At 41.2% G+C, this 15,627-nt stretch overlaps 2 protein-coding genes across 10 annotated transcripts in view; one reads left to right on the top strand and one right to left on the bottom strand.

Moving 5' to 3' along the window:
* Positions 1 to 15,627, top strand: part of LMTK1 (lemur tail kinase 1) — a 225,955-nt gene that overhangs the window by 146,080 nt on the left and 64,248 nt on the right. The gene's annotated exons all lie outside the window — the stretch shown is intronic.
* Positions 1,850 to 15,627, bottom strand: part of BAIAP2 (BAR/IMD domain containing adaptor protein 2) — a 165,040-nt gene continuing 151,262 nt past the window's right edge. For 2 of the 4 annotated variants that reach the window (XM_089539468.1, XM_089539478.1), the window contains 2 exons: positions 15,088 to 15,140; positions 1,850 to 4,959 (listed from right to left, as the gene is read on the bottom strand). In XM_089539468.1, coding sequence (XP_089395594.1) covers positions 15,113 to 15,140 — 28 coding nt within the window. In that variant the 3' untranslated portion in view covers positions 1,850 to 4,959; positions 15,088 to 15,112. The remainder of the gene's footprint in view (positions 4,960 to 15,087; positions 15,141 to 15,627) is intronic. The other 2 variants (XM_089539451.1, XM_089539470.1) reach the window with 1 other exon arrangement.

Raw genomic sequence — 15,627 nt, 5'->3', positions numbered from 1 at the left:
ATATACACTCCTAAAGTGTTTAGTGGAACTCTCCCTACCAATGAATGGTACAAAACCAGACTAAAAGATTAGTATTCCTTTTATTCAGTTTTCTACCATAAATTATTTTGTTACCAAAAAAGAATTCTCCCTTTGCAAGATAAGCCACCCTTTAAACAATATTGTCTTCCAACAAGAGATTTTAAAACCCAGAAGAATAAGAAAACCTCAAGTATTTTGCTGGTGGCACTAGAATGAATTTACATTGTTCAAAAATCAGCAGTGTTACACTTCAAGGATGCACATCATTCCTTGTCTCACTGCTACTGTCATAGATTTAAGCGCATCTGGAAGGCAACTGCATGTTTTATCTAGGGTGTGAAATGGGTTTCACTCTGAAACTTAAAAAAAAAACCAGACATGAGTATAAAACCTTGGGGAATCTATAGCTACAGTAGTATGCACAAAGTAAGAGTACAGTGTGTGAAAGCAGCTAATATAGAAAAAGTTACACCATACAATGCCTTGTGGCCCTCTGTTAATTTTCACTAAGATCCATCTACTGTGTGCTGTACAGGCCTGCATCCTCAGGGTTCTCAACTGAAATAGACCCACTGAACCAATGAAAGTTGTGTAAGTATTAATCTACTACAGCTGGAATTCATTCAGTGGCATTTTCTGTTACACCTGTGTATATCCTTTCTGTGGGCTGTAGAGGTTTATTATTCTCTTCTTCCATAGAGCTCAAAGTCCCCCGACTTACTGTATAGTCTCTGACGCTCATGCCTCATGAGGAGCAGACAGGATCAGAGAACCATCTAGCTATGCACCTGTAGCTATGCACCATACAATTACAACAGAGCAGAGACTTCCATTCATCTTGGCATTGGTGTAATCATTTTGCATCTGGCTATAAGAACATTGCCACATGTTTCATCAATCTTGCCTGCTCTCCACAAGATATGTAATGACTATGCTGGGGGATCTCAGGTTCAAATAAAATCAGTGTAAGCAGTTCAAAATCTTTTAAAATGTAAAGCAAAAATAATTTAAACAGACTAAAATAATATTAAACAAGTTGACCTGTTAAAACATATTAAAAATTAAAACAGCATAAAATCAAATAATCAATAGGACTGAGGCCATATTCTTCTGCTCTGGCAAGTGGGAGCAGCATTGGCTGTTGAGTAGGCTTCAGTTAGATAATGAGATAACAGAACAAGTACAGTGCACCCGCTCCATACGTGGGTGCACTTCCTGTTTACATGGAAGTCGTGTCACCATTAAATGAATGGTGCACGCACCACGCCACCATGAGCACAAGCCCCATTATATTGAATGGGGCTCGAGCTTACACGGGATTTGCCTTATGCAGGGAGGTCCGGAACAGATGCCCCACGTAAGGAAAGGCTCCACTTTATCCTGCCATCTTTTCTTCTAGCACAAATGTCATGGGGCACTTTTCCTTATGATGAAATTGGCTGGCTGTGGTTATTCCTTCTTAGTCTTATATACATAAATTGTCTCTTCTAATTGAAAATTGGAGATTAAGAGCCTGCTCTTATTTATCCCACAGCAGCAGAAATCAGGGGATTAAGTAGAGATGGTATTCTAAGCCTTACGATATGACTAAGGAAGCTGCTTCATAGTAAATCTTGATGGTTTACTGCTCCCCTCACCCTTACTCAGGCTGGCATGGTTTGATGGGAAATAGAGCCCAACAGCATCTGAAAGGCCAGTTTCCTAGTCCTACCATATAATTTCATGGCTTCTGCAGTGAGAGCAGCGGAGGACCTTGAAATATTGTTAACCTGCGGGTGTTATTAACCAAACATGATATACAGGCAGCCAATAAACAACAGAATGCAACTTTACAGAGAAAACCATTTACTCTTCAAGCAGTAACATAAGGGAGAATTAGAGAACTTCGGCAGATTTTAGGGAATATCATCCAAACAAAAGCATGGACAAAATTCTGAGTCTGATTCTATGTTCCTGCATGGTAGGGGGATTGGACTGGGTGGCCCTTGTGGTCTCTTCCAACTCTATGATTCTATGATCTCACCCTCCAGAGAGAAAAACAATATTTTAAAGGGGTTTTCAACATTTCTCGTAAGTACAGTTGCTTCATTTCAATTCCCCGTACCAACAGGCATCAAAGATAGTGCACAGGCAAACCATGCAGTGATTTTCCCATCCACTACATCTCACTTGATTGTGCCCGCTCAACCATGTGAATAATGTAAGGAGCAGGAAAAAATTTGCAGCATCCAGAGAGAGACTAGGCTGTAACCAGGTGGTGTCAAAATAAGGACAATTCCCAGACCTCAAATTTCTAGTATTGCAGCGAGTGAGACACTGAAAATTATTCAAACCTTCAGTGCCTACATTTGGTATGTTTTCCTTGGTAACTTTTCCTGCCCCTTTTCTTTGGATGCCTAAACTGTTTTTCTAAATATTTAATTGAAGTTTTAAGTTACAGCAATGCTAGAAATTTGGGGGCTAAAGGAAAAATTAATGGAGTAGGCAATAGAATTCTTATTTGCCCTCATTTTGCCCCCACCCCCTGCTCCAGCTACACCCATGGAGAATGAAGAAGATGCAGTGGCATTTTTAAGTGAATATGTGCACATTTTCATACTAAGTTTGTACAATCCTCTCCCTACTTGCTATTGCCAATCCCCATCTCATCCCTTACATAAGACTTCTGAAACATAAGGTCAGATCCCATCTCCAAATCATGTTGGACAGAACATTCAGGCAGCACAAAGAAAAGTCTCAGTGTTAGGCTCCTTTTAATGAGATCCAAAACTAGTTCTAGAAAAGTTTACCTGAAGATTATCCATAACCTGGGACTGGAAGACTAGGTGATGGTGAATTTATTATTTTTCTTTTTAATGCTATGTGCTTTGCATTATTTGGGACTTGGATGCACTGCTTGCACAGGTAAACTACCTGCAGCAAGGCTAGAGTCCTAAAAACTTTATAAAGCAGGAGATTCTACCACTGATGCTGGGCTGAGTCAGGCATAGGTAAACAGCTAACAATCTCCCTCCCCCTGCTTGTTTCTCACCACAACCAACAAGTCTGGTAAAAAACAAGCAAACAAACACAACAACCCTAAATCCTTTCTACATCAACATAGAATTTGACCTTTTTGGACAGCATGGCTTATTGCATTACTCAAAATACAACCTTCTGTGTGAGAAACACTATTGCATTTCTGTGAACAAAGCTCCTGAAACACTTATTAAGCAAGCATAGATGACTGAATTAAAGACATTCTGCACAGGTGGAGAACATTTCCTTAGGGGTGCATCTAGCCTGTGCAGCCCTGTTGCTCACTCACACATCCGCAGAACAAGCGGAGAGAGGTATAAACATGGAAGCAATTTGCCTAACAACAGACTATCTGCCACTTACTATGTTAGTACTTTGCATCCAACGTCAAACCAGTTCAAAGAACAAACCAAAGCTCCAAGCAACAGAAAGTCAGCTGTACAAAGCCCAACCCCATAAATCCCATTTTGGTAGTCTATTCCTGGGAACTATGCACTGATACCTCAATGCATTAATGGCTATGCAGCACTGAGCGTTCTGCACTTCAGCTTAAGGAATCTTGATCCCTAACTGGATGGCATATATACAAAAGCTTTTTTTAATGAATGTATTAATATCTACATTGTAAGGCAAGTGCAAGAACACATTAGGAACAAAAAGGAAGACTGCAGTATTGTTTTTGTCACAGAACCTTTCAAACAGCACTTGCAATTTTTAGCTGGTGCCAGGCTGCCTAAAGTAGCTTGTTTCTGCAGCACAGAATGAAAAAGCACTGTAGGCATGACAGGCAGACAATTCCACTGCAAGAATCTGAGTTAGGTGGGAAATGAATCTCAGTTTGTAATTTATGATTCTTCACATGCCTCATTAGCAAGAAATTATAATGGGACAGGGCAGCTGCTGGTGATTTCTGAGAACAGCAAAGGACCTTCTTCTACTTACAATACCACAACAATATTAAGAAGGTAAAACATGTTTACATGATGATTTTCACATAACAGTATGGGATGATGGTCTTGCCACAATAGCCAGGGCTAATTTAGCTTCACTCTTTTACTTGATGACAGGTAAGATGTACATGCAGAAATCTGGATTATTAATGAAAACTTTTAAAAGGCAAGCTGACAGTACATATTTTAGAATCCAGCTCTAGTAAGCTTGGGCTCAGAGGGCTACACAGCTAAAGCCCCACCCAGGAAAATGAGAGAAGTATAAGTCAAGATTTATACAATCTGAAGAAAAACCAGAGTATAAGTCAAGAGTTATTAAAGCTAAGAAATACTTCAGTCCATATAATGTACTGCCCTTGGTCCACAGTTGTATTTCATGAGGATCCAGAACTGCTGGACATTACCACCTTGTAGCACTGTGTAGCACCAAAGCTCTTGTAGACAACCATCAAGTCCACAGATTCAGTTTATTGATCTCCACTGATGACAGAGGATATCCAGGATAAATTTTAAGTGGTTTATAGGATATTGCAAAAGAAGAAATTCTGTGTTTCTTAGTAGTCTTCCTGATTCATCACCATCCTTGGAATGGATTTTGCACACTATTTATAAGTGATATAGGTGGGAAATACAGAGACTGGTCCATAGTCCTATCTATCATGTAATCTTCAAGATATATGTTGCTCTAAGGCCACAGTATTTCTTCTGTTTCTAAAGAGTGAAACAAAATAAATGTGCCATCACCTGCTTTTCAAGTAGGAGGCTGAAATTCAGTCTAACTATAAACATAAGAATTCTGGGAAAGACTGGTACATTTTACAAGGACACCAGAGAAATGTAACACAGGTGAAATGGGAATAAAAGCTGTGAGGTACCCGCTGTCACCCAACTTCCCTGGGATCAGCTGATGAGAGGAGCTGAACGATCATTTGTCACTGTTGGTTTGAGTTGAACGTTGGCAAAAGGATTCCTGCGGAGAGAAAGCAAAGCTTGGCATGAGCAGAAAGAGTTTTAGGAATGGATTGGCCTGAACCGACAGGAATGATGAAAGAATGAGATATGAAAGAATGAACAAACAACAAACAAGCCTTAGTGCTGTTCACTAAAGCATAGTTCCCATGGCAATCAAGGCAACATCGCTTTGCACAAAACACATTTTAAACAATGGCTTGTTGGAAGGTGACTTTAGCCTAAAATGCCTGCATCTTTAGCACCTTTGATTCCAACTATATGCAATGCTATTACAACAAGGGCAGATGAAGAGACACTGCTTTGCCTTGTGCAAACAGCAGCATGAATGCATACATCTGAAATCGTCTCACTTCTGGCAGGGAATATATTAGAAAGAGTTGGAGCACATATTATGGTTACCATGGAGATGCCACCAAAATGGCCCTTCCCCTCATGGAAACAAACTTGTAAGAAGCCTCCTCCCGAGAGATGCTGCCTTGATATGAGAGCTTAAGTTGTGCTCCACAGGAAGCTGGCTATGCAGAATGTTTAGAGAATATCAGTTTTACAAGGACTGTGTACTGTTGGATACTCCTCCCCATAGTGTTTGAGGTTGCTGCTTTTGTTGTTTCTGGGTTTGGGGGCTGTCTCTTGTCTTCTCTCCTTTCTTCCCACTTCTCTTTGTGCCAAAATGTACTTCCACTCTAACCCTAAGTTGCAAAAGCACAAATGATCCTAGGAATGGTGCTCATCACACAGCCAGCCTCTACATTATTTGAGGGCACATGAGTCCTGTACTCAGCAATTCCACATGCAGTGGTTGGGTGGGTGTGATTAGGCATAAGCATGGCATTCTCATTTCAGCATGCTCCAGATAAAAAAGGCAAGAGTACAAAGAATGAGCTGAACAAAAACAGCTAAGGAACTTAATATGCATACCTTCAAGATTCAGGGTTCCATTAAAAATCTCAGTGATTAAAATATAAAGCTAATCTTATTTTATACCAACTCCTTTCCCAGAGAAACAAAATGTGTTAACATTTCATGGCAATCAAGATAACTGAGTTCTTCTACAAATACCTTCTCATGTTCAGGCATGAGTCTCCATATTTAATTAGCCGAAAGAGCTCCATCAGGGCAGAAAAGGGAGGTTTTAGCCAGCTCAGCAGTGCCCTGAGGTTGTGGAAGTGCAACTGTGGGGTGGGAGGTGGAATGGAGTATCATGGAGGAAGGGTTGGCTGAATAGGAACACTGGCTGGAGCTGGCACAGAATGCCACATCCAAATGGGTGATGGGAACTTACTTTAATTAATTAATTAATTAATTTTTATGCCACCGTTCTCCCAGAAAGGGACTCAGGGTGGCTCACAAGATAAAGGCAGCTCACATTTCATTACAAACACATTTCACATCAGCACTGAGGAAACTGCAATGGCTGTCTCTATGCTAATAGGCCTGGTTTAAGGTTTCATTACTTACCTACAAATATTTGTCCCATGACAACAGAGAGAATTACTGACCCCTGTCCACCTGTTCAAATGTTGCATCCACCACTCTTAGGGTGGTGTTTTAAGATATTGGTCACCCAATGGTGGCTTGGCCTTTAATGTTACAATGCCCACTTTGTAGAAGTTGCCTTTTCAATGCTTTTTGGTAGCTAACTCTTTCCAACAAGTTTCCCCAGAACAGTGGTTTTATTTCTTCAGAAAATAATAATCATAATAATAATAATGATAATAATAATGATAATAATAATAATATAAGCAATTCATAACTGTTGGTGAATGAATAAATGCATATTTTGTTTCAGGTTGTACACATTCCCTAAACACAAGCCCTAATACAGATACATCCCCAAGAGAAAAATAGATTTAAAATGGCTCTTCTATCAATTTTATATCATGCAGTTTAGGCAAAATTAGCTTCTTGCTTGTCATGAATAAAAACAAAACTGGCACTATGGAGCAGAATAGTAAGGCAAGGTTGCATCCCCCTCTATCTAGGGGCCTAATATCAAAAGCCAGTGCACACTTCTAGTAGAAAATCTTCTCTGGCACAAAAAATGCAACTATAATTAGCATACATTAATTTGTTCTCCTTTTGTGAAAACCAAAATCAGCTGCCTGGACAACCCTGATCTTAGGACTACATGGTTATTTCTAGGACCAAGATCCTAGTTGAAACTAAGTAGCATAAAGTTTTGTCTGTATATTTGCACAATGGTCCAAGCACTGGAAAGGGAGGACAAAGAATTCCAAGGTCCAAAAAGCACTGCAGAAATAATCCAGTTTGAGACTACTGTAACTGCCGTGGCTCAATACTAGGGGATTCTGGGAACTGCCGTTTTGTGAGACATTTAGCCTTCTCTGTCTGATGCCACAATAAAGTACAATTCCCAGGATTCCATAGCACTGAGTCAGGGCAACTAAAGCAATCTCAAACTGGATTATTTCTGCAGTGTGTTTTGGACAGAAGCCCAACAGTGGCATGAAGGAATTTTCCCAGAGCCAAGCAGCAGCTGTTTGTGCTGATGGCTGGCTCTGCCCTTGGATGCTGTCTGGCAGCTGTTGCAAAACTTCAATATTGCAGGTACAGTACTGGATAGCTCTTTAGGCTATGTTGGAGGGGGGGGGGGGAAGCAGCTCTGCTAATATTACCTCAGGTTATGAACACAAAAAATCCAAACAGTATTCCAGCCTAGGTATCCTGAACAACTGGATATTTTCAGATTAATTTAGTCTTTCTTTCCTTCCCAATCTCCATCCATGCGAAAGTCACATTTTATTGGTAATTACAACACAACCACCTACATGTAGAGCACTGCTTCCCCCAGAACATCTTGCACTTATTCAGGGCAAGCTGTTGCTCTCCAAAACTTGTGAATGCATACCTATTGTGGGCCGACTAGACTCTGAGGTGCAGGCTGCTCCATCATGGACAAATCTAAGTCTGGCTAGGGTCACTGGGTGGGTGAGTTGGAAGCATTTCCCAGCCAATAGCTCACTTCTCCCTGCTCTAGCTTGGTACAGAGAAATCTAAGGGGGGTGTTACATCAACTGCTTCTCTTTAGGCAACAATTTGTAGAGTATGGCTCAACAACAGAGAAATGGTGCTTGACATTTGTCCAGACAGACTGGCTTTAAGACAGGGAGGACAGATTTCAGATCTTACAACCTTCATTCTAAAATTAAAAGATGAAACATTAAAACATACATCCACAGTGCAGGGGAAAATGTCAAGCTGGCTGGGGTGATTCTGGAACTGTAGTCTAACAAGTAACTTTCCCTATGTATGTATGTATGTATGTATGGTATTTATACTTTGCCCTTCAGCCTTAAAGGCTCTCAGAGCGGCTTACAATATTATTATTTTTAAATAAACAGTTCCCTGCCGTCAGGCTCACAATCTAAAAAGACACGACACAAAAGGAGAAGGGAATGGTGGTGGGGAAGGGGACCAGGTCCAACAATTCTTCTCTCCTTGTGAGGCCTGGACCATGGCAGATGGACTGGAGGAAGGGCTCTGCTTCTTAATCTAGGCCAGGTCCAATGGAGCTGGGCCTGCATCTCTTCCTCCATGGCTGGATGGCACCAGATGGACTGGAGGGAGGGCTCTGCTTCTTAAAAGGCACTCGGAAGGCAGAGAGTAACTAACCCTAACCTCTCCAACTATCTACACATTGTGCAACATACATATCAGGTACAGCAGCAATTCACCCATTCTCTTCCAGATCTGAGGACACCAGGGTATAAGGTACAAGAGCCTAGAGCAGGCTGTTCTAAGCACTCATCCAAATAAATGATGGAAATCATGGAACAATAAATTATTCTGCCTCTCTCTTTAGGAAAACTCTGTTTTTATAGGAAAACTCAATGAACAACCAAGTCATCTCTTCCCAACATTAAGCAAGGCAACTTTCTCTTTCACAAGATCCCAATCCTAGAAGAAGATGACACAAGGGAAAATAGTGGGCCATACTTTATTCTGATTATCAAGTTGGCAAGCCAGACTAGGACTTTGTGCCTCCTGTTTCCAGTAGAATGTCATACAAAGATGGAGAGAGCACATGGGGATGTGATTTTTTTTTCAGGGTGACATTTGCAAATGTCAGAGACAAAGACACCGGGCACATCTGAAAACTCAAACTAAATCAAAAACAGCTTTGCTAAACAGCAGAAGTACAACTTGAATCCAGTATTACAAGTGATTTATATTTTGTCACAGTGAGTTTATTTTTGCAAAGGGTTGATGGGAGCATATTCCATGCAATCAAAATCATGTCAAAAAAAGGGCTGGGTTTTCACCATGTCACAGGACAACTTTACATGTACTACCAAAATTATGCAACACAGCTTTCTAGATTTAACCAAGGCATACTGAAAAAAAGACAGGGAAGCCCATACTATTTTAGGATGCTCTATTTTGGCCTTAGTATTTAAGACATGCTTCAGAAGCAGTAAGGTATTATTATTATTTTATTATTATTTTATTCACTTATAGCCTGCCTTTCTCTCACTACAAGGACTCAAGGCGGTGAGCAGGAAATTAAAATGTATAAATATAAAATTTAAAAAACAATTAAACAGTTTTAAAAAGTTTAAACAGCCATGCTTTAAACTGTAAAACATGTTTAAAATTCTATACAAACATTAAAACCTAAACAGCTTTAAAGAAAGCCAACCCTTGTCAGTTTGAAAAAGCCTGATGACGCAAAAATATTTTTATCTGCCACCAAAAGGAGGGCAGGGATGGGGCCATCCTGGCCTTTCTATGGAGGGAGGTCCAGAGCCTGGGAGCAACCACCGAGAAGGCTCTCTCTCTTGTTCCTGCCTGAAAGGGTGGTGGCACAGAGAGAAGGTCCTCTCTGGAAGATCTCAACACTCTAGTGGGCTCATAAAGGGAGATACAGTCCTCCAAATAACCTAGACCCAAGCTGTATACGGTTTTATAGGTCAAAACTAGCACTTTGAATTGTGCCCAGGATTCCGGAAATGGACTGGAAGCCAATGGAGCTGTTGCAACAAGGGAATTGTGTGCTCCCTGTAACCAACTCCAATTGGCTACAGCTCTTAGAGCAAAAATATATAGAGATAGTAAGCACTGGTAAAGGACAGGTAGGATGTTGTTGTGCATGTGTGAGTGGGTGGAAGGGTGGGTGGGTAGGACATGAGGTTGGAATTTACAGGAACTATTATTATTATTATTATTATTTGTACAATTTATATTCCACCTTTCCCATATCAAGGAACCCAAGGAGGGTTACAAAATTCAAAATAAAAGTTTATCTTAAAATGTATTATACAAAAATTTTGAAGCAATTAAATATCAGTTCTATTAAAATACATATTTAAATTTTTAAAAAATATAGTTAGAACATAAAAACAGAGCACACAGTTTTAAGCAATATTCTGCCATATGATTAAAATAAATCAAATGCCTGCCTAGATATAAAAAAATCTTCCAGTAAGCAAGGTGGGGGCTAACTGGACCTCATGTGGGAAAGAGTTACACAGCCTTGGAGCAGGTACTGAGAAGTCACTTCTCTCCAGGATGAAAAGGAGCCATTGTTGAGCACCCTTTGGGTTTGGCCAGTCAACCAATTACATGGATTTGTAATTAGTTGACCAGCCGAACCCAAAGGGTGCTCAACAATGGCTCCTTTTCATCCTGGAGAGAAGTGACCAGTGGGGTCCCACAGGGCTCTGTCCTGGGCCCAGTGCTATTAAACATCTTTATCAACGACTTGGATGACAGAATTGGGGCCATACTTGTCAAATTTGCAGATGACACCAAATTAGGAGGAATAGCTAATACACCAGAGGACAGGATCAAAATTCAGAATGACCTGAATAGACTTGAAAGTTGGGCCAAAGCTAACAAAATTAAATTCAACATGGAGAAATGTAAGGTACTGCACTTAGGGTGGAAAAATGAAATGCACAGATATAGGATGGGGGACACCTGGCTTAAGGAGACAACACGTGAAAGGGATCTAGGAGTCCAAGTAGACCACAAGTTGAACATGAGTCAACAGTGTGATGCGGCAGCTAAAAAGGCCAATGCAATTTTAGGTTGCATCAATAAAAGTATAGTGTCTATATCAAGGGAAGTAATAGTGCCACTCTATTCTGCTCTGGTCAGGCCCCACCTGGAATATTGTGTCCAGTTCTGGGCTCCACAGTTCAAAAAGGAAATTGAGAAACTGGAGCGTGTCCAAAGGAGGGCGACTAAAATGGTGAAAGGTCTGGAAACCATGCCCTATGAGGAACGCCTTAGGGAGCTGGGGATGTTTAGCTCGGAGAAGAGAAGGTTAAGAGGTGATACGATAGCCTTGTTTAAATATTTGAATGGATGTCATATTGAGGAGGGAGCAAGTTTGTTTTCTGCTGCTCCAGAGACTAGGACCCGGAACAATGGATGCAAGCTCCAGGAAAAGAGACTCCACCTCAACATTAGGAGGAACTTCCTGACAGTAAGGGCTGTTTGACAGTGGAACACACTCCCCCGGAGTGTGGGCGAGTCTCCCTCCTAGGAGGTCTTTAAACAGCGGCTTGATGGCCATATGTCAGGGATGCTTTGATTGAGATTTCCTGCATGGCAGAGGGTTGGACTGGTTAGCCCTTGTGGTGTCTTCCAGTTCTACAATTCTATGATTCTAAGCCTGTCTCATGCCCTATCCAAAAGCAATAGTTAAGGTTGTAGGGCCTAGAGAAAGCCCTCCCCTCCCAAAAGATCTTAGAACTTGGATCAGCTTGTATAGGGACATACTCTGGATCCAACCTCTTGTAGGCTTTAAAGTTCATAACCAGCATACTGAAATATCCCCAGAAATGGACTGATAGCCAGTGAAGCTGTTTCAACAAAGGAGTTATGTGAGCCTTGTAATCAGCCCCAGGCAGCAGCCTGTTAGACCCACTGGAGTTTCTGAAGAGCTTCCAAAAGCAGCCTGATGTAAAGTGCCTTGTGTGTGTGTGCGCACCTTCAAGTTGTTTGTCAACTTATGGCAACCCCATGAATTGCACTGGCATACTGTGAAGTTGTTTCTTTTTCTGAAATATTGTCTAGAGCATCTGATACTCATTGGCAGTCTTCCACCCAAGTACTAACCAGGGCTGACCCTACTTTGTTTCAAAGATCAGACAGGATCTAGTGTCTTTAGGGTATTTGGGCCATAGAGTGCCCAAATAGAGTAGTCTAAAGTGGATGTAGTCAAGACATGTGTCACAATAGCTAGACCTGGCTTCCCAAGGAATAGGGCCAACTTCGTGCACTAGTTTTAATTGTACAAATGTTCTCCTGGCCACTTCCGAAAGCTGGGCATTCAGGCTCAGATCTGAGTCCAGGAGTACAACCAAGCTGCAACCCTGAGATTTCAGGGGGAGTGTAGCTCCATTCAGCTCTAGTTGAAACCTTATTTCCTGGTCAGGCTTGTGATTGACCAGGAACACTTGTGTCTTGATTATGTTTCAATTTGTCTGCCCTCGTCCCAACCATTACTGAATTAGAAATTGTTTTGTACAGAAATGGCTTCCTTGAAGTCACATTTCTTTGGCTACCTAAGGAAAATGTGTGACCCTGTAGCCAATATCAGAGCAGGTATTAAAATCCATGCTTGGCCAAGACCTCACAGAAAGATCGTGGATAAAATAAACTAGTTTTTGAAAGGAAAGAAGAATGGCCCATTTCACAGTGTTACTGGCTCAGATGAGGGACATAAAATTTTTATTAACATTAATAGCCAGCCAATTGTTAAATAATACTGTTACTAGACTGTTGTGCCTTTATACAGTATTCCAGCTTTCTCCAAACTGGCATATTTCAGATGTGCTGGACTACAACTTGCAGCATCCCCATTAGCCATGTTGGCTCCTGATGGAGAGAAATGTAGGACAACACATTTGGACAGCACGAAATGAGGGAGGGCTAGAATATTCTTTCACACTTTCGGGGGATATGATAGCAGTGCATCAAGATCAGGATTTTAAAGACATACAGCATATTTGAGTTAAGTTGTTTGGCTGTACTTTCATTTCCGGGCAAGGCTCAAGAACCTTCCAAATGTAGTCCTAGAAACTAAAAAGACTGACAACAGGAGGCTGTTTCTACAGGGGGAATTGCAGTGGAAGCAAAAATATAACTTTCATAATGCCTTCTCTAATTTGAATTCCAGAATAGTTACTCAAAATCCCTGCTTTCTAGAGATGTGTTTCTATTTAAGTATAAAATATGTACTAAATGGATATGAAGTACATACATGAATGTTATTTTCTAATGCATGTTTCTTTAAAATATATGCAATATATGGTGGGGCGGGAAGAAGAAGAGTTGCATACAATGATCACACTTTGGATTAACCTCCATGACTATGATAAAGCCAATTTTCGAAAAGGGAACCAGTGCCAATACATGTTTTATTTTAAAGCAGCGTGTATTTTGTATTCTGGTATTACAGCTACCCCCCCCCCCAGCATACTACCATACAAAAGCTATTCCTAGAAGGGAGAGAGGAAATGTAGATAAACTCTGCAGGTACAAGATACACATATTTGGGTATTGCTGTGCAGATGTGGACAGGCATCACCCCTCTGTTGCACACTAGCACATTTTAGCAGCCAGTCCTGATTTTTTAAAAGGCCTGTTTAGTTCCGAGAAGGAAGATTAATTATCCTATTTTTAAAGCACAGGCAATTAATATACCCTACTTAATTAATGCAAAGTCTAAGATCATTTTTCTCCCAGGGGATGCTAAAATAGATTTTTTTGAAGCTGGAAAGAACTTAAAGAGGGAGGTGTGGGGAGAGATAAAGTATTGAAAATTGTTCACACTGTGACTCATCAAGGAATAGTTAACTATTTTTGTAATGGCAAATGGCAGGGTGGGGTAGGGTAACTTAGGAGCCTGACAGGAGCTTTGTGCTGCTTCTCAACATCAGTGTAGAGCTAGAGGAGAAGGGGGAAGACAAGTGGGCTCAATTTATTTTATTACCACTATGTTTGATCCCTAACCAGGATTCTTTGCATCGTCCTGCTCTACCAACACCGGCTGGACTCCAACTGTGGCAGAGTGATGCCACCACATTTTCCTTATAAAACCCATCTGCTATAAACCAGAAATTCAAAGAAATTAAATCACTTACTGAAAGGACAGTGGTCCTGTAATTACAACCCAGAAAATACATTTTTGCCACACATTCACTATTGGTGTAGCAATCACAGGAAAAAAAATATTGAAATGGTAAGCAGCTGTGGATTTTTTTTAAAAAAGTTGATTGTTATCTTTGTCAGCATGATACAGGTTATCTTTACATGTATGGTAGTCATGTTTACAATGAGAAGGTAATTGATTCAAATGCTGGCAGAGGCACATGTTTCCCACCACATTCAAGAAGCTGCCCTAACAGACAAGTCAGTGTTAGAGCAGAACCCCATCCCCCCCACAACCTCAATGCCTTGCTCCTTTTCTGAGTATAGACATGTCACTTTGGATTGGAGCTCCTGTGTTCTTCTAAGACAGAATCTTCATGTGTAGGACAAAAACCCAAACAGTGCAAACCAAAGGATCCGCACTGCATTAAAGGGAGAAGAAAGGAAGTGATCTGCATCCCAGTGGATTTAACAAAATATACCTATGCCCATATAAAAGCTTCAAACCACCAGGATGAAACCAAAGAAACCCCAGCTTCCCAGATTTAGAACAGCCCAATGAATATCCAAACCCAGGAAGAGATGTAGCAAAAGGGTGTGGAGACTGAGGCAGGGATTATGCTGGGACCTGCGTGGATATAGGAGAGGGGTCACATAGACTGAAGCATAGACATTTACCCCAGAGGCCAGCAGAGGAAAAGCAATCTCATTTCCATTGGCCAGAGAATAGCAATAAAACTCCAACCAGTGGACTGAGTTGCAAGCAGGTGAGTCAAACTCTGAACTGACCAATCACCCATGGAGAATGGAATTCACCAGTGTAGTGTCTATAGCTGTTCATTAGCAATGCTTTTTCCATAGTCAATGACACCCTCCACCTCCACATTATGGTTCCAGATTCACCAGTAGTTAAAAAAGAGTCAGTCCAGAGCACTCTAAGGAGTAAGGTATGAGGCAGAAGGAAAGGATTTGGCTAGTGGGGGGAAATTAATAGTAAACTTACAACTATACACAGTCAGGGAAACATCTCAAAACCTGGCCACTTCAACATCCGTGCTGTAATGGAAAAACAGAGAAGCTGTTTGTAGACCTATACTTAGCAGGCAAGTAGGCAGGCATACTCCACTGGTAATTGTGAGCAGGGGGAGGGGAGAACACTTATTAGGAATAGAGCCTGTGGAGTCCCATGGATAACAACATTCAGAAAGGTCTCCTGGTGAGATTACAACTGGTTCAGACCCAGGATGCAAGGACTCTGGGCAAGCTGCATTTGTTACCTTGGCTTAAACACACACACACACACACACACACACACACACAACCTCATTGCCTCTAATGTTGTTGTTAATTACCCTTAAATTGACCTTGACTCATGGGAACCCTGTATATGAGACATCTTCAAGTCTCACCCTCCCACCCCCATGCTCCACTGCCCTGTTTAGGTCTTGTAGATTCAGGACTGTGATCTCCCTAATAAGCACCACTGATTATATAGGGAAGGAGAGAAGATTTGGGGGGGGGGGGGGGGAGACAACTGAGGCTC

This window comes from Sceloporus occidentalis, unplaced genomic scaffold (genome assembly GCF_023333645.1).
Source record: "Sceloporus occidentalis isolate IW3139 unplaced genomic scaffold, rSceOcc1.0.p SCAF_1, whole genome shotgun sequence".
NCBI lineage: Eukaryota > Metazoa > Chordata > Lepidosauria > Squamata > Phrynosomatidae > Sceloporus > Sceloporus occidentalis.
This window is presented reverse-complemented; position numbering and strand designations above follow the sequence as displayed.